Source organism: Engystomops pustulosus, chromosome 3 (assembly GCF_040894005.1).
Source record: "Engystomops pustulosus chromosome 3, aEngPut4.maternal, whole genome shotgun sequence".
Lineage (NCBI taxonomy): Eukaryota > Metazoa > Chordata > Amphibia > Anura > Leptodactylidae > Engystomops > Engystomops pustulosus.
Genome location: NC_092413.1, coordinates 178,903,324 through 178,930,346, shown reverse-complemented (window position 1 = coordinate 178,930,346; position 27,023 = coordinate 178,903,324). Strand labels below are relative to the sequence as shown.

General features: G+C 41.2%; 1 protein-coding gene across 3 annotated transcripts in view; it reads left to right on the top strand.

The window, feature by feature from the left end:
- The window catches only part of LOC140122349 (glutathione hydrolase-like YwrD proenzyme), a 97,569-nt gene extending 74,301 nt beyond the window's left edge, over positions 1-23,268 (top strand). For all 3 annotated transcript variants that reach the window (XM_072143107.1, XM_072143105.1, XM_072143106.1), the window contains exons 9-12: positions 6,169-6,331; positions 16,853-17,023; positions 20,401-20,485; positions 21,675-23,268. In XM_072143107.1, coding sequence (XP_071999208.1) covers positions 6,169-6,331; positions 16,853-17,023; positions 20,401-20,485; positions 21,675-21,925 — 670 coding nt within the window. In that variant the 3' untranslated portion in view covers positions 21,926-23,268. The remainder of the gene's footprint in view (positions 1-6,168; positions 6,332-16,852; positions 17,024-20,400; positions 20,486-21,674) is intronic.
- Positions 23,269-27,023: the final 3,755 nt, after the last annotated feature.

Below are 27,023 nucleotides of genomic sequence, written 5' to 3'. Positions count from 1 at the left end.
CTTGTAAATGCGGCTGGTCACATGGTCAGAGGCAGTGATGTCACCCCTGTTACCCCTCCCCTCTCCTCCCCCTGCTCAGGTCTGTGTGTAATGTATAGTAAAGCATGGCTAGTGTCTGTGCTGCATCTGCTGACATGCTGCATCCTCCTAATATACAAGTGAGAGACACAGACATCAGCTACACATGAATCTGACATGTTCTGCTGTAACATGGCTGCAGCCTGGAGCTGCTGTATCTCTCCTATACACACACATACATGCACACACAGGCTGTAGGGGGCGTAGCCACCAGCACCAGGAAGCACATCATTATACAGCCTCACATCATATTATACAGGCTGTCAGTCATGCACTGGGGGTGTGGCTGTGCCTCCCACTCATGAATAGAGTGGACAGCTTGAATATGCTAATGCTTCATTGGACATCTCACAGGTCATTTGCATACAGCTTTAGGACCTCATTGCTTAGGTTTACAGGCATGTAGAGGGACAATGAAGGGATAGAGGCAATGCTCTCTAATGGCAGTTTATGAAAATATATTTAGTTTAGGGGGGTTATTTTGCATGACGGGTTCTCTTTAAGTTGGTGTGTGCTACAATATAGTAAATGATAACCTTCTACAGTTTTATGGTTTGCCATCCCCTTTTCTTGGTTGTATGGACAAACTTGCAATTATCATTTTGGATCATTCATGAAATCCAACGTTACCTGCAGGAAAAATGGAAAAGTAACCAAAATCATTCATTTTATATGAAACTGTCACATGTAAACTAATAATATACCACTGTAGGTGATGTGTCCTGCATGAGCAGAATATTGTTCCAAAAAATGTTAAGAAATCTTTATTTCTGCTTATTTTCACATTAGCATTTTGCTTCTGCACCATGGGTTTGGAGGTGTAGTCGTGCTCTCTCTTACAATATTTCAATTCCCACCACCTCCTACTCAGCTTTGATTGACACAAATATACATGCAACACCCCTGCTAATACATAGGTAGGCTGGTAGTCCTCTACAGGTCAGGAGGTGTTAGAAAGAGTCGCGAACCCTCTACGAAGGTTTCCGAACCTGGTCATTATGTAATAGCAGCTGCAGTCTCTGCCTGGAAAGGCAATAGTTACCGTATATACTCGTGTATAAGCCGAGTTTTTCAGCACAAAAAATGTGCTGAAAAACCTAATCTCGGCTTATACACGAGTTAATAAAATAAAAAAAAAATTAATACTCACCCTCCGGCTCCCGGTCCTCGGCGGCGGCTCCCGATCCTCTGCGGCGGCTTCTCCCTTCGATCTTCACGTGCCGGCAGTCGCGTCTATGCGACTTGCCGGCGGGCGCATAATATGATGTAGCGGTGTCGCCGCTGACGACGTCATCAGCGGCGACACCGCCGCATTGCACTGTGCGCCCGCCGGCAAGTCGCATGGACGCGACTGCCGGCACGTGAAGATCGAAGAGAGAAGCCGCCACAATGGACCGGGAGCCGCCGCCGAGGACCGGGAGCCGCCGCCCAGGACCAGGAGCCGCCGCCGAGGACCGAGACCGCCGCCGAGGACCGGGAGCCGCCACTTCAAATCAAAGGTGAGTATCGTCGGAGGGTGAGTATTAAGTTTATTTTTTTATTATACTGAGGGCAGGCTGTATACTTTTTGGGGGCAGGCTGTATACTTTTTGGGGGCAGGCTGTATACTTTTTGGGGGCAGGCTGTATACTTTTTGGGGGCAGGCTGTATACTTCATGGGGGCAGGCTGTATACTTCATTGGGGCAGGCTGTATACTTCATTGGGTCAGGCTGTATACTTCATTGGGGCAGGCTGTATACTTCATTGGGGCAGGCTGTATACTTCATTGGGGCAGGCTGTATACTTCATGGGGGCAGGCTGTATACTTCATGGGGGCAGGCTGTATACTTCATGGGGGCAGGCTGTATACTTCATGGGGGCAGGCTGTATACTTCATTGGGGCAGGCTGTATACTTCATGGGGGCAGGCTGTATACTTCATGGGGGCAGGCTGTATACTTCATGGGGGCAGGCTGATTGTATACTACTTGGGACAGGCTGTATACTACACCCTCGGCTTATACTCGAGTCAATAGGTTTTCCCATTTTTTTGTGGTAAAATTAGGGGTCTCGGCTTATACTCGGGTCGGCTTATACTCGAGTATATACGGTAAATGGGTGTAAGATGTTATCCAATTATGTGGCTGTATTGTCAACTAGAGCAGGATTGGAGAGGTGCTACCAGCTGGAGTATAAAATCCCTGTGCAGGGGAACATATGGTCCATTCTTAGGAGTCTGTCCTTCATAGTCAGCAGTCCAGACCACATGGTCTGAGTGAAGAGAGAGTGTGGAAGCACACCTTCAGTGCTGCCACAGAAACCAACAGAGTCAGATTCAGAGGAACAGACTCTAAGCAGAGCTGCAGTTTCCACAGTTTGGACACAAGTCCACTTCAATTCTCCCAGCCTGCATCCACCGTATTTTTTGGACTATAAGACGCAGTTTCTAGCAAGAAAAAATCTTGCTATAAAGTGCCTGCGTTTAAAATAGACCAAAGGTCAGGAGGATCCAGCACTGCGAAACCCTCCTGACCGCTGTATTGGAGATCGGGTGATGCCCTGATATAGAGGGGCATGCCGGGCTAGGACAGGGTAAGAAAAAGGGGAAGAGGGGAAGTGTGTGTGTTTGTGTGTGTGGGGGGGGGGTTCTTTGTGTATGGCTGAGCTGTGTGTGTATCTGTATGAATGATGCAGAGCTGTGTGTGTAACTGTATGGATTTTGCAAAAAACAAATGGACCTTCTGTCACGGCAGGGATTAATTCAAATTTTTTTACACAAAACTGCCAGTAGGCAGTCAAAGAGAGCCCATATCCGGACAGGTTAAAAATTAAAAACATCACTTTTATTGGAAAAAATAAAATGATAAACAATAATTCAGAAAAACGTGGCATGAACCACTGGGTGCAAAGTCTTAACTCACTAGAGTCCTTTGCACCCAGTGGTTCATGCCATGTTTTTCTGAATTATTGTTTATCATTTTATTTTTTACAATAAAAGTGATGTTTTAAATTTTTCACCTGTCCGGATATGGGCTCTCTTTGACTGCCTACTGGCAATTTTGTGTAAAAAAATAACTGTATGGATGAAGCAGAGCTGTGTGTATAACTGTATGGATGATGCAGAGCTGTGTGTGTATCTGTATGGATGATGCAGGACTGTGTGTGTATCTGTATGAATGATGCAGAGCTGTGTGTGTAACTGTATGGATGAAGCAGAGCTGTGTGTGTAACTGTATGGATGAAGCAGAGCTGTGTGTGTATCTGTATGAATGATGCAGAGCTGTGTGTGCAACTGTATGGATGAAGCAGAGCTGTATGTGTAACTGTATGGATGAAGCAGAGCTGTGTGTATAACTGTATGGATGATGCAGAGCTGTGTGTGCTGTGCTTTAGTCCGACCAACAGGGATATTTTAATTGGTATAAAATATATTTTCCTTTGTTTGGAAGCCTAAAGCTGGGGTGCATCCTATAGTAAGAAGCGTCTTATAGTCTGAAAAATACGGTACTACCAGGCTGGTGCTTTATTCCTGCAGACCACTCTCCACGACCACTCCATTACCAGAATCCGAATCTGCTGTTTGACCGTTTAGTAACCTTGCTTGCTACCTGTTGTTCAATAAAGAAAAGTGAGTTGATTTGAAGGTTGTCTGCCACCACAGGTCTCCCCATCCATTACCCAGGGATTTTCTTACAGACACTCAGGGGTTTTGCCCCAGGGAGAACCAGTACTTCAGCCTCTCCCTCTATATTTCTTGGACACACCACATGCTGGATACCTGCCAGGCTGTGTAACAGCCCTCTGCTCCCCATACCAAGCACCATGACATCAGCGTGCCCTAGGCCACAACCTGGCTGTTAAGGAGATCGCACTGGTTTCGGACGCCATCTTGACTTAAGAAATCCCAGAATAAGGGAATGTCCGCCATTTTAAGTATTAGCCAAGGATCACACCAGGGGTCAAGCACTGTCCAGTTAATGTCATGATTCAAACTTCATTTTATGTAACCTGTTTGCTCGCCTGTCAGCTAATACCCTTTGACATTTAATGAGAAGCCAGTCTGTCCTTCATCTTTAGTTCAATATTTAGATTTTTGGTGCCAGTTTATCTCTTTCTTCTGAGGAAATTAGTATAAATAATAACGTTTATCTGTGTACAAGGCCCCTGAGAACTGAGCACAATTAATTAACTTTTTGTAGAATGTATTAGAGAGCGGTTGTAGTACATTTAAACTAAGCCTATAGCATCCAAGCACCTTATCTCCTTGTCACGCCCACCAATGCTGATCTTTCTGTTTTTTTATACGTGTAGCTGTGATTAAACGAGGTAAAAGATCTTTACATACACTAAGAGACTGACGTGTGGCTTGTTCAAGTTCCTGGTACCAGGACAACCATGAAAGGGTTAATTCGAAAGTCACTGTACAACATGAAGAAAGGACTGTTTGAAGTCCTAGATAAAAATCTCTAACATGGGCCCTGGCTTCCTCCAGGCCCCAAGAAAAGGCTAGGACCCGGTGTTGCGCACATGATACATTAAAATGTTCATATAAATCAAAATAAAGTTTTCTAGGCATTCAAGCTGCAAATTCTTTCGAGGAAAAATGATGAAGGACATTTCAATGACAAGACAATTTGTTTGTTCTGTAACCTGTCACCACAGCTTACACCTGCCAGTAAGTGCCAGTAAGTGCCGCAGTAGCACCAAAACCCCAGTGATGCTGCCGGTGGGTGTCATCATCTTTATTTGACCATTGGAGGATCGATTGCTTGCAGTGACAGCTGTGAGCCTGTTAAAGGTTTCCATACAGTTCTGTTAGGCTGACACAAGGCCATTGGGAGATTCTTCACTTACCTGTTCCAGGCAAATATGTCAGACCACACTGTTAAGTTTTTGGGGGTACATCCCCTTCCTCATACATGCCCAGTTTCTATCATCACTACTGTGATTTACACATTGCACCGAAAATCTGTGAGCTAGTGACACAATTTCTTGCATATAAAATTAATCAAATACAATTTACCGTAGATGAACAAGATTACCAGTACAGGCAGTCCCCAGGTTACGTACAAGATAGGGTGCATAGGTTTGTTCTTAAGTTGAATTTGTATGTAAGTCGAAACTGTATACTTGTAGATCCAGGCAATTTTTTTTTTTGCCTGGGTGATAATTGGAGTTTCAACATTTTTTTTGCTGTAATGGGACCAAGGATTATCAATAAAACTTAATTACAGACACCTTACAGCTCATCATTGCAGTCTGGGACTAAAGTAACATCCAGAGAGCTTCACCAGAGGTCACAGTGGGCAGAGGGGTCCGTCTGTAACTCAGGTGTCCTTAAGTTGGGGACTGCCTGTATATGGTACTTATCACTATGTATATTCATATTGGCCATTCTGTATTACAGAGGTAATAGTAAAAAATAAATGAATTTATGAAAATGTTAAGAAATATAAAAGCAGAATATCAAATAACCCCCTTGCCCTGGAATATGTATAAAAATGCACAAAAAAAATCATAAACATCTGAACTGCAAAGTAAAAGTTATAAAAACAAAGCCCATAAAAAAATAGCGCAACAGTTTTTTTTTTTTGCTAATTCTACCACATTTAGGATTGTATCCAGCTTCCCAGTACATGGCACAGAATAATTAATGATGCTGCTAGAAATTACCGTATATACTGGAGTATAAGCCGACCCAAGTATAAGCCGAGGCCCCTAACTTTACCACAAAAACCTGGTAAAACTTATATATTTTTTACTCGAGTATAAGCCGAGTTTGGGATTTCAGCACATTTTTTTGTGCTGAAAAACTAGGCTTATACTCGAGTATATAAGGTACAATATATCCCACAGATAGAGCCCTTGTACATCTCTGTACACAGAAATATTACAAAGATATGGCTTGTGGAAGGGTGGAGAGTGAAAAGTGTTAATTAAAGAGTCCGCCCTTCCCAAAGGATTAATGATGTGCCACTTTCACTGATGCCTAAAATAGGGACCTTTCCAAGACCTGCTACTATAGAATAACAGCCTGGGCCCATCCAGGTAAAAAGCCATTTGCGATCTGGTGAGAGATTTTTATATTGTATACCTTTTTTTTTCTTTAAGAGCCTCAGAAGGAAATGACCATGGAAGTCCCTTTGAAGTGGGAAGTGACACAGTTTACTTCACTGTGGTGGACGTGCATGGCAATGCCTGTTCATTTATTAATAGTAATTACAAGGATGTGGGCACAGGACTGGTACCCGAGGGTTGTGGGTTCACTTTGCAGGTCAGTAATTTTTATACTCATAAAACATGTAAATATTTGGGGAAATATATTAAGGTTTTAAAAAAATGTCTTTACAATATGACAATTTTGTATGCAACTTCTGCTACTTCTGCTAACAAAAAAGTTTAATTCAGTCACTTCTTTTGAACTATGATGTTTGGTGTTAAAATCACAATGGCCTTTTCCTGCCACTCAGAAATGGTAGATTAAACATAGAACTAATGCTACTGCAACTCTCTATGAATACCCTGCTAAGTGGGCCCACACCACTTCAATAAATCAGATGGGCAGTCATTTAACAGCTCAGGGTAGCCGCCTAACAACAAATAACCCCTAAAAACTGTTCACAGAAACCACTATCCATCAACATCAAATTGACCTTCTATGGATCTGTCCTGGTTGCTTTTGAGAACCCCCCCCTTTGGTTTGCTTCACTATGTTACATATAACCCATGGTAGAGTGTTGACCAGGGCTATCTCCCCTCTCCATATAACATAATGCAGCATGGCCGTTCTTATGGCCAAAGATGGAGCATGCTGTATGTTTTTTGCGGCCACGCCACGGAATGGTGCAATTTAGTGACCCTTCAAGGGGTTGGGAAAAGCCAGCTAAAATCATCTTCCAGAATTCAAATTTTTTTAACGGATCCACAAAAGCAGCTGACATGCAGCCGGCTCACGGATTGGTACAGCAAAGCATTACAGACTGACTTTCGTGTTCTGGTAGCTGGTTGTGGGTGTCAAATCCATGTGTTATCCGGCTAATCTCACTGCCACTAAGCTGTGCCTTCATGGGAGTGGGGAAAGTATTTTTTGTTTCCACAGTGAAATGTAGTGTGGGAACACTTACTATTGGCTACCGTTTGGAGGGGCACTGTGACTACCAATTCCGTGCAGAAGGGCACTATGATGGCTGACTACCATGCAGAGGGGCCCCATGACTAGGCACATACTGGCCAGGCAGGTGCCCACAAATGGCTGCCTGTAATGTTAATGTCTGGCAGAGTTTGCCAGATCGTTCCATGTCCCAATGGGGCTCATAATCATATCAACCTACCAGTATGTTTTGAAGTCTGGAAGGAAACTGGACACCCATGCAAACACAGAGACAATACAGGCAGTCCCCGGGTTACATACAAGATAGGGTCTGTAGGTTTGTTCTTTAGTTGAATTTGTATGTAAGTCGGAACTGTATATTTTATCGTTGTAATCGCAGCCAGAACTTTTTTGGTCTCTGTGACAATTGGATTTTAAAAATGTTGGATTGTCATAAGAACCAGGATTAACAATAAAGCTTCATAAAGCAGATTTGTCGGCTGCACATCCATGATGCGAATCTCCCGTTCCACCACATCCCAAAGATGCTCTATTGGATTGAGATCTGGTGACTGTGGAGGCCATTTGAGTACAGTGAACTCATTGTTATGTTCAAGAAACCAGTCTGAGATGATTCCAGCTTTATGACATGGCGCATTATCCTGCTGAAAGTAGCCATCAGATGTTGGGTACATTGTGGTCATAAAGGGATGGACATGGTCAGCAACAATACTCGGGTAGGCTGTGGCGTTGCAACGATGTTTAATTGGTACCAAGGGGCCCAAAGAGTGCCAAGAAAATATTCCCCACACCATGACACCACCACCACCAGCCTGAACCGTTGATACAAGGCAGGATGGATCCATGCCTTCATGTTGTTGGCGCCAAATTCTGACCCTACCATCCGAATGTCGCAGCAGAAATCGAGACTCATCAGACCAGGCAACGTTTTTCCAATCTTCTACTGTCCAATTTCGATGAGCTTGTGCAAATTGTAGCTTCAGTTTCCTGTTCTTAGCTGAAAGGAGTGGCCCCCCTTGTGGTCTTCTGCTACTGTAGCCCATCTGCCTCAAAGTTCGACGTACTGTGCGTTCAGAGATGCTCTTCTGCCTACCTTGGTTGTAACGGGTGGAGATTTGAGTCACTGTTGCCTTTCTATCAGCTCGAACCAGTCTGCCCATTCTCCTCTGACCTCTGGCATCAACAAGGCATTTCCGCCCACAGAACTGCCGCTCACTGGATGTTTTTTCTTTTTCGGACCATTCTCTGTAAACCCTAGAGATGGTTGTGCGTGAAAATCCCAGTAGATCAGCAGTTTCTGAAATACTCAGACCAGCCCTTCTGGCACCAACAACCATGGCTTGTTCAAAGGCACTCAAATCACCTTTCTTCCCCATACTGATGCTCGGTTTGAACTGCAGGAGATTGTCTTGACCATGTCTACATGCCTTAATGCACTGAGTTGCCGCCATGTGATTGGCTGATTAGAAATTAAGTGTTTTAACGAGCAGTTGGACAGGTGTACCCAATAAAGTGGCCAGTGAGTGTAGATTAATAATGTAAATCCAGATATGGTAGGTAGGTTTCAAAAGAGCGACTTTTCAGAAAAATGCTAAATTAGTCACAAATACACTTTGACACCCATGCCCAGCGAAAAAGTAAAAATAGTTTTTAACCTATCATTTTAATAGATCTGATGTGAAAAATGCACCAGAAGCTCCAGAGACACTCAACACTGTAGTAAGACCATTAGCGACCCATGACGGACAGTCTTGCTGCAAATACCAAATTCCACCACAAAAAAAGGCTGAAAGTGGCTGCTTGTCGTGATTTTTCTGCTTTATGTGAATTTTTTTTTTCACATTTAATTTCTATTCTGCAGAATCAAAACATACTTTTATATTTCCTATACATAAGATGTGACTTTGTTTTAATCAACAGTGCAATGTAAAGTCTTTCTGATACCTTAGCCTTTCTCTGCTGACCTCTAATGTTCATTCTTTGAGGAGTAATGAAACAACTGTATAAGAAACATAAGCACAGGTAGCTTCTCCCTAGGAGTGGCCTGATATGAGTCAGATGCAATAGCTCATGACGTCAGAGAACGCTCCTTAAAATAGCACGTCCATAAGTATAATCATATGACTGCCTGGTCCAGTCTTATACAGTGGCTTTTATTAATTTAAGTAATTGAGCATCATATAAAAATAGACTTTCTTAGCAGGACGTCACTTGTAGATCACAGGGGTTGTGCCATAGTAATAATAATCTTTATTTATATAGTGCCATCATACTCCGTAGTGCTATAGTGCCATACTAGAGATACTTTTGTAATATCCCGAAACTTCTTTCTATTGTTATGGGACCATAAGGCTAAATAGCCGATAATAAAAGTGTAAGGGCATCTTCATTTCTATGGGGCTTCCAGGACATCATCCCTGCAATCCCTTATAAGTGTATATAGCAAAGGTTGTGTGTACACCATTGTATCCAATTCAGGGAATTTTTGGTCCCCTAATTGAACTTAAAGCACTGGTATGGAATAAGTGTCTATTATTATATTTAAAGGGATATTCCAGGAATCAGCATAATCCATTTACAAATGGGTCCTCAAAATATAAGCTGATATGTAATAAGTTGTTATTTAAAATGTTGCTCCCCTTTGGAGAAAAATGTTGCTGACATAGACTGTAATGAAGAATTAAAATGCTACTGGCCCTGTGGAGTAGACCCAGGACAGAAGATGGCCGCTGGTCACATGTCCACATCACATGTCCTGCACCTGCCTGGGCCGGTCATGTCATCAGCACTATGTTTGGCTGAAGTGGTAGGTTGCAGTGCATCCAGTATGGCCAGTGGCCAGTGTGTGGTGAGATGTCATATCAGTGATGTAATGTGCAGTGGTGGCAGTTACACATCATCACTATGGTAACAGAGCAGGACAGTCTGTTACATCATCACTGGAAGTAGAGCATAAGAGGTAGGAGGAGTTACTGAGAACTAAAGGATGATGGGACTTGTAGTTTATAGTGGCGGTGATAGAGTGATAACTCCACACTTTACAGATGCCATAAATTTTTGTGAATAATAAAATCAAACAATTTAAGCACCGTTCTATAATTAATGGCATCCAGTTTTGTTATATTCATTCATTTATAGCATTATGGGTTTTTGTATCAGACGTTCATATTCCCGGAATACCCCTTAATAATATAATATAATGTAATATAATATAATACAGATGAAGACACTGCCCCCAAAGTGTGATCAGCATTATTTTTATTTAGTGTCTTTTTTTTTTTAATTTATGTATCTTTTCTAAAAAAAAAAAATTTGCATGCCTTTGATTCTTTGAGAGTGCACATATAATTTTTGGTTAGTTTTGGTCATATGCTTTGTATTTTTTAACACTAAACTATAAAAGTTCTATTCTATGGATCTGTGGTGGTGCCGTTCTGGTTTGGCCCATGCAGTCTGGACAATATTGCCGGACAGTCAATCCAGGAAATTGACACCGCTACCAACTAGTCATGGCTATGACTGGACGAACCCGAACAGAAACATTGGGTCCACTCATCTCTACCAGAGAACCTTTTTAAAGAGTTTTTTGTTGCTTTCTTGTGTTATCTTTTTATAATAGTTTACAATGTTGAAATATGTTAAATCGGGGGGCGTGGCTTGGCTGCTGAAGAAGATGGCCGCGTGTTAGGGGAGCTCCGTCCATCTCCATCCCCACACAGCGTATCTACAGCGGCAAGACTGCATGAGAGGAGCGTAAACAGCACCACAATGCCGGGGAATAACTCAGGCACAGCCGTAAAGCGGCGAAACAACAAAGAACCGCCGAATAAATCTATCGAACATTACTTCCCAGCAGACCCGCTGAAAAAAAAAGATGGCGCCGAATCAGGTACGCTCGCGGCCACCACAGCGCGCCACAGCACATGCACAGAGACAGACAAAACAACTAGATATTCTGCCTCCAAACTCCCGAGACCGGGTAAATCCCCAATAGAAAACAGCTTACCTACTAAAAGTAGACCCAGGAATAAGGAGAACTCCTCCAGCGCAGAGTCTTCTCTGGATCACATAGAGGGAGAAGGAAGCATGTCTCCGCTGCAGCTGCACCTGCCAGAGAGCTCAAACTCGGCATCAGCTCTCTCACAAAAAGAAATTAGTGACTCTAACTCACCAGGCATCAGCCCAGTGAAATATAAGATGCGCAAACAAGACTTCAGTGTAAACCTGGAGGTAAGCCCATCTTCTCAAGCTTCACACCAGGCACCTAACACACCAGACAGCTTTGCATTATTTCAGGCATCAGAGAAAACTGTGTCAGAGTCAAAGCTTAAAGCTATGTTGGAGGCTTTTAAAATATCATTGCAAAAGGATCTCTCCAAACTAATTTCTCCATTACAATATACTGTCAATAGCTTAGGAGAGAGAGTATCTCATGTGGAAGAAAAAATGGCGTCGCTCACGGAAGCGCACAACGAAATAGTAGACTCACACAACGAAATAGATGTAAAAATCGCAAATATTCAAGCAAAACTGGTGGACTCTGAAGACAGAGACAGAAGAAATAATGTGAAATTAAGGGGAATACCAGAAAGTGTGACAAATATGCAATTACGTAACTATGTACAAGAACTCACAAAATCACTACTGCCTAACTTAGCGGATTATGAATTGAGCATTGATCGAGCTCACAGAATCCCAAAGCCTAGCTCTCTCCCAGACTCTATACCCAGAGACGTTTTAGCTAGGTTCACATTTTTTCATGTCAAGGAGCAATTAATGTCAAAATCCAGAAATTTACAAAGCTTACCATCACCGTACAATGCTATAAAACTTTATGTAGACCTCTCGGCTGCAACGCTACAAGCAAGGCGTGAACTAGCTCCAATAACAACAGCATTAAGGAAACAGAGCATTCAATACAGATGGGGCTTCCCCACCAAGATACTAGTAAGACACCAAAATTCTACAATAGTAATAAAAAATCTTATAGAAGGATACTCCATCTTGAAGAAGTGGGAGATACCGTACGATGAAACAACGCAACCCAAAGAAAGGCGCGGACCCAAAAGACTGGATCCTGAATGGCAATCTGCGGGCCAACGTTAACCCCAAGACACCTTAACCAAGCAAGGGATGCAAGATGGACTGACTACCTGATCACGTATCCACGTGGATATACCCCATGCAAGTACTACGATATAAGATTAGTACAAAATTGTTTTTTATATTTCTAGTTACCTGTTCTAAATTTTATGTTACAGGAAATGTATTACTTATTATAAATGATTGTAGTATATTGCCAATGACACTAATGCAAACAAAGAGTAGACAATTAATGGTTTTTCTCACACACACAAGAAGATTTGACAGCATTATACCTTATATATAAAAATGGGTATAAAAATATTATCTTTAAATGTAAAAGGACTTAACAGCCCATACAAAAGATCAATCCTATGGAAGGAAACACAAACACAAAAAGCAGATATCATCTGTATACAAGAAACCCACATAAGTACAAAAAATCCACCCAAAATATCAAACCCCAACTTCCCCACAATGCTATTTTCCTCATATTCTCAAAAGAAAAGGGGAGTATTAATAGGGTTTCGATCATCATTGGCGGTGATGATACAGGAGCAAATCATTGACCCACAAAGTCGATATATAATAATAGTATGTAAAATAAATAATTTACCATATACACTAGTAAACTTATATGCCCCTAACACAGGTCAGGGAACGTTTCTAAGGAAACTACTGAAAAAAATTAATAAACATAAACAAGGAGAGTTAATCCTCTGCGGGGACTTCAATACAATTAATCAAGTGGAACTTGACACTACAACAAAATCTCCCAAAAGAGAATTTATATTGAACTCTTGGTTATGGCGCAACCAACTCTTCGATGTATGGAGAGTACAGCATGCATCTGAAAAAGACTTCTCCTTTTACTCTAATAGGCATAAAACATACTCAAGAATTGATATGTTTTTAATCAGCAAAAATCTACTAGATAGAACAGAAAACACCTCTATAGGGTCAATACATTGGTCAGATCATGCGCCAATTACGCTAACAATAACAGATCAACTATCAAACATAAATGACTTTGTATGGAGAGCTAACACTACGGTCTTTTCTAACACCAAACACGTAGATTTTCTAGAAAAAGCGTCAAAAGAATTCATGGAATTTAATACCAAAGAAAATACAGATTTCTTTTCAGTGTGGATTACACACAAAGGATATATAAGGGGAGAACTCATTAAGATAGGTATTAAAGCCAACATACAAAGAAATAAGGTAATAAAAGAAACAATAAATAAAATAGCAATATTAGAAGCACAGCATAAAAGAAATCACCAATATGACATACACAAAAAACTATATGAGGCAAGAGATCACCTGAGAAACTTGTATCTTGACAATTACTCCTATGCTCTAAAAAAAACAAAGACGAAATATTACTCACAAGATCAGAAAGCAGGTGCAGTTCTAGCTAACAAATTAAAGCAGAGAGTCTTCAAATCTAAAATCCCCCTAATTCATCACCCCCACACTAAAGAAAAAATTATGTCACCTAGAGGTATAGCTGAAGCATTTGCAGCATACTATGAAAAACTTTACAACATTAAAAATGACACTAATAACCCAGTGCCAACCAAAGAAGCGATAGATTCCTTTCTCCAAAAAATCTCGCTTCCAAAAATCTCGCCTGAACAACTCAACTCCTTAAATAAAACAATAACTCCAGAAGAAATAACAAAAACAATTAAATCCTTTCCATCAGCTAAAACACCTGGTCCAGATGGGCTACCAGGGGAATATTATAAAAAATTTACTACTTCACTTACCCCCCACTTAACTAGGTTATTTAATCTGGCAATGGACAAAGGAGAACTTCCAAGGGATATGCTATCCGCATTGATAGTTACCCTGCCGAAACCAGGCAAACCCGCCGACATAACAGCCAATTACAGACCAATATCTCTCCTAAACCATGACATAAAAATATACGCAAAAATATTAGCAAATAGATTGAAACCAATTATCCCAACATTAATCCACCCGGACCAAGCAGGTTTTACACATGGTAGGCAAGTCCCAGATAATACAAGAAGAATCATCAATATTCTCCAATTCTGTGAGTCCAAAAAAACAAATGCTTTAGTTCTAACGGTCGACGCCGAAAAGGCGTTCGACAGAGTGAACTGGGATTACGCCTTTACAGTACTAGATAAATTTGGAATAAAGGGTGAAATAAACAAGGCCATAAAGGCACTCTACTCAAATCCTGTGGCGCAAGTATTCACAAATGGCATACTATCCCTACCATTCAAATTGACTAACGGCACTCGTCAGGGATGTCCCCTTTCACCATTATTTTTCAATCTATCAATTGAACCATTAGCCGAACTCATCAGGAAAAATCAGCAAATACAGGGTATCCAAATGGGACAAATTAATAACGTCATTTCATTATTTGCAGATGACATAATACTCACACTAAGAGACCCAATAAAATCACTTCCAGAAACCTTAAAAACCATAGAAGAATTTAGCAAAATCTCATACTATAAAATCAACAATTCAAAATCACAAGCCCTTCCTATTAATATATCCCATTCCACACTAAGACAACTTAAAACTAAATATGATCTAGATTGGCAAGATAAGGGGATTACATATCTAGGGGTCAAATTGACATACCCAACTAACCTACTAATACAACACAACTATAACCCACTACTAATAGCTATAGAAAAAGATTTAGAGGCATATTCTAAAACAATTTTATCCTGGTGTGGTAGGATAGCGGCCTATAAGATGATGGTCCTGCCTAGGTACCTCTTTTTATTCAGAACCCTAAACATTCCAGTACCCGATAGCTTCTTTAAAAAAGCCCACTCACAACTATCAAAATTCATATGGGCAGGCAAAAAACCGAGAATAGCCCGAGGGATAATGACAAAAAGTAAACCAACTGGAGGATTGGGTCTACCGGACCTAAAAAACTATTATTACGCAGCAATACTGGACCAATCAAGCCATTGGTGGGGAACAACAACCAAAAATTGGTACCAGCAAGAAGAACACTTAAACGGTAACTCACCAGTGATATTTAGACTATATAATAGGATATGGGGCTTACCCAATACCCCGCCAATGACAACAATACTAAAGGCAGCAGACCAGGCATGGGATGCACTTCTCGGCAAATTTAAATCAAAAGGGACCCCCTTTCCTCTTAGCAAGATCCCTATGGAATTCCTTAGCTTCAACACAGAAAATCTAAACCTAGCAACATGGAAGTCTAAAGGTATCAGAAACTTGCAAGATATATGGGGGAATAAACAAATACTAACATTCCAAGAATTATCCTCAAAATATAATTTATCGGAGGGTGACATTCACCTATATTTAAGAATCCGCAGCATACTAAAAGACACTAACCAACAAGGTCCCCAGATGGATCACGACGTATTAAACTACCTTGACAAAACCAATTCAAAACATCAAGGTATATCCTTCTTCTATAAAAAACTGCAAGAAAATTCAAAACAAGAGAAACCTACATATATATCAAAATGGGAGAGAGACCTAAAAAAATCATTTACATCAGCACAATGGAAGAAGGCTATATCTATTATCCATTCTACATTTCGCTGTGTCTCGCACCAGGAGGCAATAATTAAAACCCATCAAAGGTGGTATTTCACGCCCTCCAAACTAAGCGTTATTTACCCAGGAACCTCTCCTGAATGCTGGAGGGGATGCGGACACCGAGGAACTTTGCTTCACATCTTATGGGATTGTCCAATCATAGCACCATTATGGAACACTATCTCCAACATTCTTTCCCATATTTACAAAAAGCCAATAAGATTATCCTCCCATCAAGCTCTGCTGTTGATAGACATATCAAGCATTGACAAAAAGTATCCTACAGTACCAGCTCAACTTTTAATGTCTACTAAACTTACAATAACAAGGTATTGGAAAAATCCTAGGTGTCCCCCAATGGATGAAGTAACAAGACAGCTAAACACCACGTGTGCTTATGAGAAAGCCATAGCTACTCAAAATGGCAAAGTATCTCTCTTTGAAGCCCAGTGGAAGACCTGGACTAATTCTCAACTCTACGTAGAGTAACTCTACTCTAATTACCATAATAAAGTCATATGGCAAGACTGTTATTGGATAATACAAGGACTGTTCCAAAATAAGTTAAGTCTTATTTGTTTGTTACTTTTAAAATAAGTTGCCGGACAACTTAAGGTACCGGACTCCTGGAGTACAAACCGGTCTAAGTTAGTCCAAAGTTTTAAGTAGTTGAAGAAGTGTCATAATACATGCTCTAACTTTACTAACCAGCATAACTAATAACCAACAAGTTCTTATGGAAAACATGTAAACTGCTGATTATATAATGCTGTATGTACGACTTCTTTCATTACTATTAATAAAATTTTAAAATTAAAAAAAAAAAAAAAAAAAAAAAGAAATATGTTAAATCCTACATGTGTCTGTGACCCATGACCGAAATGGTCATAAGGTTTGAGTTCTTGACCATTTTGATCTGATTTTCGTTGAAACTTCTAATAATAGTTGCATTGAGCCAAAAAGCAGGCAACTTAAAGAATATTTTATTTGCTATAATATTTGGTTTCATCATTGCAGAACCGAGGGAACAATTTCTCTCTTTCCTCTGGACACCCCAACTGCTTGGCACCCGGTAAACGTCCTTTTCACACAATTATACCAGCCATGGCCACCAACGCTGACACTGAAGATTTGCTGTGCAGTTTTGGTGTTATGGGGGGATTCATGCAACCTCAAGGACATGTGCAGGTAAATACAATAACTTCACAAATTTTCAAGTATTCATTTAATTCATGGTATCCCTAACCCCAAAACTAAACCATTACTGAACTGTCCTAATTAATGAGAATACAGAATAAGACCTTCTCTTTAAAGCATTACAAACTGGATACAAATCAATTTTCAATATTAAACTTCCTTTTCATGCCCATTGGGACCTATTCTGGGAAATGTGTTTCCTTCATTGTTCTTATTAATCTGGTCAAGAATAATAAAGAGGCTCCATGAGGCAAATGTATAATATATCTAAACCAGTTGCTCGTGTAGATCATAGCCATAACTTTTGTTAGTTTTCTGATAAAATGTGTGTGAATTCTGTAGAGATTATGAAGGGGCAAGAAGTGGGCTGTGCCATGGGGGAAATGTATCAAGTACTGGATCATCGTGCTCCAAAGCTTGATGTTCCTCTCACACCACAGGTCGCAACAGATATACTAAAAGGTTCCAGACTCTCAGTGTATCCGGTGTATGACTGCATGGCCAGATCAATACATGGCATGGACCTAGAATCCAATGACTCCGTGCTTTTCATAGTGGCTTGGTGCTACAGAGGAAGGCCTTGTTCCTAGAACAATGAATGAAAGCTGAGTATAAAGTTACAGTGCTGGCCACCGTACAGACAGCCTCTGGCTCTATATACTTCAATGTGTCCTAAAGCCGGTCAGATATTTGTGGCCTATTCATCAGTATAAAATACTGGTCACATGCAGATCGTATTACTGGAGCTAATGAATGTAGTACTACATATGGAATTTATATCAAATATACTGAATATTGCATAACAGAACATGTTCTGTAGCCGTGAAGAGATAGGACAGGTCTTATCTTTTCTCGGAATATGGAGCCGTGCCCGTCTATGGAGAGGGGCCAGGGTGAGCAGCGCCCAACCCTCCTCCTCTCCCTGGCGCCGACGTGTGCCCACCGTGCTACGTTATGGCGGGCACACGTTCTTGTGAATGTAGCCTTATGCTGTGAATTTTAATGGTGAGCACTCCAGGAAATTCAATGATTCATCTCCAAAACGATGGCTGCAGAACACACCTAAAAATAACGCCCCCTGATGAGACGGAGACGTTTGTTTTCTTTTTGCTTTATTGTTCCTAGCAACGCAAATGTGGATTGTAATGAGAGAAAACATGAAGATAAGATAAGCTGATGAAATCAAGTTTATTCAGGAAGTTTAATGTTTATGCTACTAATTAAATTATTTTATGTGTACATTATGTGTACATTAAATTATTTAATGTATATAATAGTGAACTAACCAGCCACGTGGACAAATTACAAAGTTATTGGGTATTCCTATCCTTAGACCTTAAACGGAACCTCTCACCAGGAATGTCATTTTTAGCTGGTGACAGGTTCCAATAGCCTATGCTATGCTGATTTAAAAATGCCTTGGTCAGCAAATTAGTTTTCATTTCAGTAGTTTATAAAAAAAAACTTTACCATTTTAGTTTTCATTTAGTTTCAGATTAGTTTTCACATTAACCTGGCTCTCTGCCAGCAGTGTGTGGTAAGTCCCTGGGAAGGGGGAGCTGCAGCCTGTGTGTGCCTGTTTCCTCTCCTGGTGGTGTGAAGTGGAGGAAGGAGAGGAGACACAGTCTGCAGGCAGGGAGCCAGGTAAGCACCAGATGAAGCGCTCTGTCCGAGTGCGGAATGCTTAGTTGCTAATGACACTTTCACTTTGTGTATTTTAATCGCTATCGATTTTAAATCAATAAATTGCTTTTTAACCATCCTGGACGTTTTCCAACGCCTTTGAACGCTCATCGCCCCACAATATTGAAATTTGCCTTTACTGTAATTGATGGTCCTGCATACAGAGACCTCACTAAACAGATCACCTGAACTGCAATCACAGAGGAGGAGGCGTTCAGAGCTCCCCATTTTGACTTCAGTGTTTTATCTCTCCGCCTCCTTGACTTTATTTACATCTGACTTCAAAGTTGATTTTCTGGATGATGCCACCACACCAGGCCATGAAAGAAATAAAAACTAGTTAGAGAACGGTGCTCATATCTCGGTAATGGTGGGGGCTAGGAATACAATTCAAAGTGCACTTGAATCAGTGAACAAGTTAATAAGTTGGGGGTGGTGAAAGGTCCTCTTTAATGCAGATACCTTCCCTCATTACCACTTAACGATCTTGTGACAAGTTTCTGTGTTCTATCCGCCCCCCCCATCCCCTGTATGTTGGTGTGTGCCTCCTTTTTCGCGATCCTCCCTTCTTTTATCTTCTTATTCCCCGCTTTTTACAAAAAATGCTTTAAAAATTATTCAAACAAGTATAAGTAACTCCAGGCTCCTTAGGTGTTAAAGGGGTTTTCCCACAAACTAAAGTTAGGCCCTATTCCGTCTCATCGCTCAGTCAGAATAATGAAGCAGACGGCCGTGCATGACCGTTCTGCTCCATTACTCTCTACGGAGCTGACAGAGATCAGTAAGCGCAGGGCTCTGAAATTTTCCTTAGCTTCATAGAGAGTAATGGAGAAGAAAGAAGGAACAAGGGGTCCATGATCTGTGGGAGTCTCAGCACTGTTACTCGTCAGCAAGTTACGCCTTATCCTGTGAATAGGGTCTAACTTTAGTTCATAGGAAAACCCCTTTAATGGATCCCCTAAGATTAATTTGCATAATTTATAAAGCTTTTGTTTTAAAAAAAAACAGGGTATAAGAAGTTAAAAGAAGAGCAGATCCTGCCAGAGGAAGCACTCACCAGTATATCAGTGGGCTTGGTTAACAATCCTTCATCATGGTGGTAGATGTCCTTTAAGTGTGGAAATACTAGAGAGGACTGCTTAAAGTATTTCCATAGGGGCCAAGGTGGGAAAAAAAGAACACATCCTTACCCCACTCCCTGCTCATACTCTCCCTGATTCCCGTGTTTTTCTGCTACTTCTTTTTTTGTGCCTGTGCCCAACTGGAAGTTTCAGGAGATCATGGGACCTGATTTACCCATTTAGTGGCCTCCGTGGGCCATGGGATGTCACTTTGGTTTTTTAGGGGACTTTATTGAACTGGTATGAAGAGTCCTCTCGTTGGATGAAGTAAGCCTGTGTCTGCCCAAAAATTCCAGTTAGCTCCAGGTCCAAGAAAAAGTAGCTATAGGAGTGAGGCATGTACTGGAAGCCGGAGCAGGGTAAGTATGTGTTCTTATTTATGGAATAACCCTTTAGGTGCTTCAGAGCATGGACCCTATGTGGGTTTGCTGTAGAGGAATGTTTGAGTATCAAGATAAAACTTACATATTCAGAATTGGCATCCGCTCACTAAAGTAATTTGTGTGGATTAAACAACAATCCTTTTAAACTTCTTATAACCAAACAATTTGCATTTCTTGAAAGGTTCTTCTGAACATGGTAGAATTCGGAATGAATCCTCAGCAGTCACTGGACTCCCCTCGGTTCTATGTGGAATATAGTAAAAGAGGTAAAGGTCAAAAGCTTATGTGCTCCATTATTATGATATTCCATTTCTTAGTCTCTCAATTGGTCATGTCCCTCCTGTTTCTAGCTCTTTATATACACTGGGGTTTCTTAATAGTAACACTGTGAATCAGGATTTGCTGATATTATGGAGTCCATAATGATCTTGCATGATGAAAACACACTGGCTGTTTCACACAAGTTCTTAATGGAGGACATAAACTCCTATCCCAATATCTGATTAGACAAGTGACAGACTGTCAGAAATTATAAGCTCACAGCTCAGCCTCCCTAACTGTATACTTTTGGCCTTTTAAAGGGGTTGTCCAGGATCTTAAAACATATACAGGCAGTCCCCGGGTTACATACAAGATAGGGTCTGTAGGTTTGTTCTTAAGTTGAGTTTGTATGTAAGTCGGAACTGTATATTTTATCATTGTAATCCCAACCAGAACTTTTTTGGTCTCTGTGAAACTTGCATTTTAAAAATGTTGGGTTGTCATAAGAATCAATATTAACACTAAAGCTTCATTACAGACACATTTTATAAGTGTTACAGCTGATCATTGTAGCCTAGGAGTAAAGTACAAAAAATTACCAATATCCAGAGGTCCGTTTGAAACTAGGGGTCGTATGTAAGTCTAGTGTTCTTAAGTAGGGGACCGCCTGTATATGTATGACTGAGGGACTATAAAACAATAAACACCTCATACTTACCACCTCTACTCACGTTCGACCACGACACCATCCATTACTGACAGCCTCTGTTTGTTTACAGAGACAGGTGCCCTTGTCCCGACCACTGCCACATACCTACTACAGCATTGGTGTCAGTGTGTAGCAGTGGTTGGGACAGAAATGCTGGCCTCTGTAAACGAACAGACAAGGACGCTGGCAAGGACAGAGATCCAAGACAACCCTTTTAACCAAATGTTTTTTGTACAATGTAGGGAATTATTATCATATTGTCCTTCCAATTAGCGGAAATAGTTCAAGTGCTCAATTGGTACTGTGCTGAGGTATCATGGGATTGATGGATTTTGTTCTTCTCTAAAAACCTTAATGTGTGATCATTAGTTACAGTAAAATACTGTGGCTCATCTTTCTGATTGACTAGTATTCATTGGGGAGGTGGATTGGATGTATATATGTCTGTATATTATTAGTAAATTTGATCTTCTATTCCTATTTAGATCAGAAATGGCATGTGTATCTAGAGGATGGGTTTCCAGGTAAAATTGCAGAAGACTTAAAAGCAATGGGTCACGTGGTACACTGGCCAATCGTTGGTCATGACAGGAAACTCTTTGGACGTGGACAAATTATCACTAAAGGCGATTGGTGGAGATCAAATGAAATATTCTCTAACTGGAGTAAGGTGTGGTGGGCTGGGTCTGATCCCAGAGGGGACGGATGTGCAATGGGATATTGCAGCGTAGTGTAAATGACTACTACTAATTCCAAGGATCTGATATCCAAGTGTCTCTTTCCTAGAAAGCAGAAATAAATGAACAAACTAAATCATAAACACATTAGGTCTTGAATAGAATAGATTATCCTATGTAATAATTGTCATAATGTGAAATTACTGCTTTTTGCCTATTTTGCCACCAATTCAAAATTGAACTTCAAGGGAACCTGTCATCAGAAGGCCTTTTTCTGGTTCCCCCATGTCTATATAGATAATACTGCACACATTACCAAAGAGCTTTTATACTAAAACTGGCTTTTTCCCAAAAAAAGATAAGTTGGATCAAAGTTTACCTTTCTGTATGCCAAGCTGTGTCTCTAGTCCCCTGGGAGGGGCCAGTGAGGACTACCCCACCCCCCTACCCTCGGTAAACCGCTCCATAATGCATCAATTTCAAATAAGAACAAACCTCCTGTGTCCCCCATATCTCCTCCACCCGTCGCTACGCCCATCAGGACATCATACATGCCTGCCCAATGCCTCACTGGCCACTCCCATGGGACTAGGGACACAGCCCTGGGTACAGAAAGCTAAACTTTCATGTAACTTATCTTTTCTTTATAAAAAGCCAGCTTTACTATAAAAACTCTTTGGTAACGTGTACACAAAATCTTACGGGTATAAGAATATGATGACCTGAAGAATTTGTTTCTCCAAAGATATCAATTTTTTAAAGGTATCAAAGCATAACAAAAACATTATTCTTTTGCTAAGTACAATCACAGATATAACAAATGTACATAATGAAAGCCATAAAGTATAGCTCATAAGAAAATGGCACGAAATAACAAACCCTCATTCAGCTCTGTAAATGGACAATATATAAAGCTATAGCTTTTGGAGGGTATGGAGTAAAAAACTGGAAATGCATAAACAGCAAAGGGCCGTAGCAGTGAAAGCTTCTGGAGCTCGTCAATACTAGCATTTATTAGTTTACACTATAACACCATATTTTTCTATAAATTAATATAGTAATTTTTGGAAACCTCGTTCAATAACTTCCTATTTGTTCACATTCACAACAAAATATATTTTAATCACAGATAACACAATAGTAACACAGTTATTTTAGCAAATGCAGACACAAAAGGTGCAAAAGATATGGTTACTTTAAATGTTATGTCAGTATTATTTATCTCTTGGGTACTTTTTTTTCTTAACTGATTTTCAATTTTATTAGTTATACAGGCGGTCCCTGGGTTATGTATACGATAGGTTCTTTGGGTTTGTTCTCAAGTTGATTATGTATGTAAGTGGGAACAGGTATACTGTATAATTGTAACACCAGACAATAAAAAAATTTTTTGTCCCTGTGACGATTTGATTTTCAAAGTTTTGTGCTGTTATAGGAACAAGGATTATTAATAAAGTTTGATTTCAGACACCTTACAGCTGATCGTTGCAGCCTGGGACTAAAGTAAAGTATCCAGAGACTTCACCAGAGGTCACTGTGGGCAGTGATGTCCATCTGTAACTAGGGGTTGTCTATAAGTTGGTTGTCCTTGAGTCCTGGACCACTTGTACTACTTAAAGGGGTGGTAGAAGATTAATTTTTTTCACAATAGGTTCCAGGGAAGTATGAACATAATAAACAGTGTATACTTACTTCTCTCCAGAGAATTGCGGTTATGCCGGCCTCTGTTTGTTAACAAAGGCTTAGCTGTGATGTGGCATTGATGGTGTGTTACCTGTTACAGTATATAGGCCGCAGCCAGAGGTTTTAGCGGGCAAGCAGTCATCTGTGTTGCTTTCCTGACTCACGTTTGCGGGCTTGACTCTTCTCTCTCTCAGGCTGGCAGTGAGCCATGCACCATTATTCTGACTGACAGCTCTGTGTCTCTTCAAATCACTGCTCTGCCTCCTTGTACTTAGGGACTGTCTCCTAATATTCAACTACAGACATATAAACCTCTTTGTACAGATGGTAAATATTGTGTCAATTATTTTACGTGGTGCCTGGTATTACATTCATGTCATGTGACCACAGTGACATCATCGCAGGTCCTTTAGCCTTCACACAATAGCAAACTGTACACCATGCACATAAAATCACAGCAGTCTCCATGGAGTATGGAGAGGAGTAGTAGTATCATGTGGCCAGATAGATGCATGGGGTACAGTTTGCTATTGCTAATGTGAGATAATGACACCCTGGTCACATGACATGAACTGCCAAATAATAAGAAGGCATAAGGCATGAGGAGGAGCTGAGCAGAGGGGCCGACCAAGCAGAACACATCCCCCTCAATGCAGGTAATAAAAGATAAAAAGTGATTTATGTGGATGTAAGGGAAACAATTTTAGTTTTGTTAGTTTCCAGTAGTTATTGGGCTCTGTAGGAACCTGTCACTGGCTGTATATGTACAAATGTGTTGACAGGTTTCCTTAAGTTCCGCTCTTGCATCTAATCATTACTGGGAGAATACAAGGTAACAAGTCTCTGCTCGGTGGTTTTATCAGTTGAATCTGAACAGAATTTTCCCTATTTATACCTGTAATTATACCACTATGGGAGTTTCTTATATGACTCAACAATGATATTAACTTTGCTAAATCACATGCTTACACAATGTGATGTAAACGAAAGGTAATGTATTCTGTTGTCATAAATAACGTGACACCAACTCCAAACAATTAATCTGTCATGTCACAGTATACATATTTGACTGTAGCAAAAATAATCCTTATCCAGAGCTGAACTCTTTTAGCTGACAGAACCCGTCACTGACTTTAGAAACCAGTAAGTGCAGTGTCTTCCGGGTAAACATCTCTACATGATGACAATACAACATGGTTCATGTGTCAGTCATTCTATTTCATGATTCATTATTTTTGTCATATCCAATCTAGGTTACGGCTTTTATCTGTAGCATTGGATTATATAAATGCATTTGTTACTCTTTTGGTGTAAGACAATCTGATTTCGATGTGATCAACCAGCCTCCCAATTCTTCCTGAATAATAGTTGTCAGGAGAGACAGAGATCTAGTGGTGACTAAATGGCCTCCTTTCATTGAAACAGACATAATCAGTATAGCGTATACCATACATATGCCGGCTCTGCTGGCTGCTTTGTTGTAATTTTTTAGTGCATGCATTATGGTTGATTGTATTAAAATTGTTTACATTTTTTTGTGTCGCGTTACAATTGTCTGTGATCTGTTAGTTAATGTTGTGATAAGACCAAAATTGCAGAACCCCTTCACAGGCTGTCTCCCCTCTCACTCTGCTCCCTCAGTAAGAGCCTGTAAAGCTACAGCATGATGGAGCTGTGGTAGAAACCCTCCTAGAGCCCTTCTTAACATTTCTTAACATTATTGTAAAAGTTCATTTTAGAAGGAAGGTGGCCGTGCATAACAATTAAGACAGTGCCTCTATCTCTGAGTAAGTATCTGTCAGGGGGGTAGTCGACCCACTGAACCACAGTGAGTGATGACATAAGCCGACACCTGGGAGCGGAGTCTAAGTACATACATATACACAGTATATACATATATACACAGTATATACACAGTATATACACACAGATAAATACATATGAATATACTTACCTTTTATGATGTTTGGGGGCTGTTTGGGTAACCACCCGGCCGTGGCGTCAGGCGGGTGTTCCGGTGGTTGTTCAGGCAGAAGGGGGGGGGGGTTTGGTGCGGTTGCTTGTTCGGGCGGGGGGAGGGGGATGTGCGCGCGGGCCTGGAGGGGGTAGGGTGATCCGTTCACGGGCGGGAGGGCGAGGGGGGTGTGTTCGCTGGGCGGGAGGGCTGGGGGCGTGGTCGTCAACTGTGCAGTCCTATGTAGGGGGGTAGGCGGGCCTCGCTCACCTGTGACGGCGGACGGGAGGTGGCTGGTGGGCGGGTCGGTCAGCGAGGTGGCGGGGGGGAGTTTCAGTGACTGGACGATCCAGGAGAGGTGGGTGCGCCAGGAGAGAGGTGGGCGGTAGCTGGGACACAGAGGGAGGGGCCCGGGGACACGATCTTCCAGGCACCCGGTAGTGCATTCCCGGACCACTTTGCAAAGCACTGCACACAGGGTCCGTGCATCCCCGGGCCCCTGAACCTCATGGGCCCCGTAGCAGCTGCTACGGCTGCTATGGCGGTAGTTACGCCACTGGCCGCTGGAGTGAGGGAAGGTAAGTGAGGCTGCAGACGGGCTCCAGGGGCACAGGGAGGCACACAGGTAGGTCTGCGACCAGGGACAGTATCCCTGGGTTATCATGCTTGATTTAGAAGGCTTTCAGGCTGGGTTCACATCACGTTTTTCGTTTATGCTAAGCTGCTGCATTCAGGAGGGAGGAGGAGTTTCCTGGGTGATGTATCCCACTGTATTGGCGTACAGCAGGGTAAGTCTGCCAAGGACATCGGAATCCTCATTATGACACAAAATGCAATGTGAACCCAGCCTTATTCTGTTATGGTTGACCCTGTCTACTTAACCAATTTGTCTAAGCAAATTAATTATACAGTGTCTGCATCTAAGTCCTTTGCCATGTATCAGTGTAAATTCACGGATACAACTTGGTCACATTATGCTGAGGGACCATATCTGAGTATGCTTGTCATTTGATCATATTTCCAGAGCATATATTGGGGGACATTTAAGATTTAAGGCGTTAAAGATTATAAGTTCATGCTATACGTTTAGTGACTTGGTGACCTGGTGACATAGTGTTATAGGGACAAGATATAAATATAACCCTCAGCCCTGGGGCCCCAGCTGCCTGTAGATCTTAATGAACAATGAAAATGCGGATGAGCAAATATATTGTAAGGAGGCCTCCAGAGATATGGAAGCTTGTTCAGCAATTGTAAGTGCACATGTTCAATGCAGATGACAACAGGTAATGGAAGCAAAGCTCCGAGCTTGTATTCTCTAGGTAAATTACTGAGAACATTAGTAAGTCTGCATACACACATCACATGAGAATGAATCTCATAGAAAACTACTTAAGAGAAAGGTGACGTCACGGTTTTCGCTCAGGCAGGTTGCAATGCAAATAAGACGTTATCTCACCCCGCCTTTTTTTTAATACATGGGTGGTAGGATCCAAAAAAAAAAACCTCCTGATTCTCAC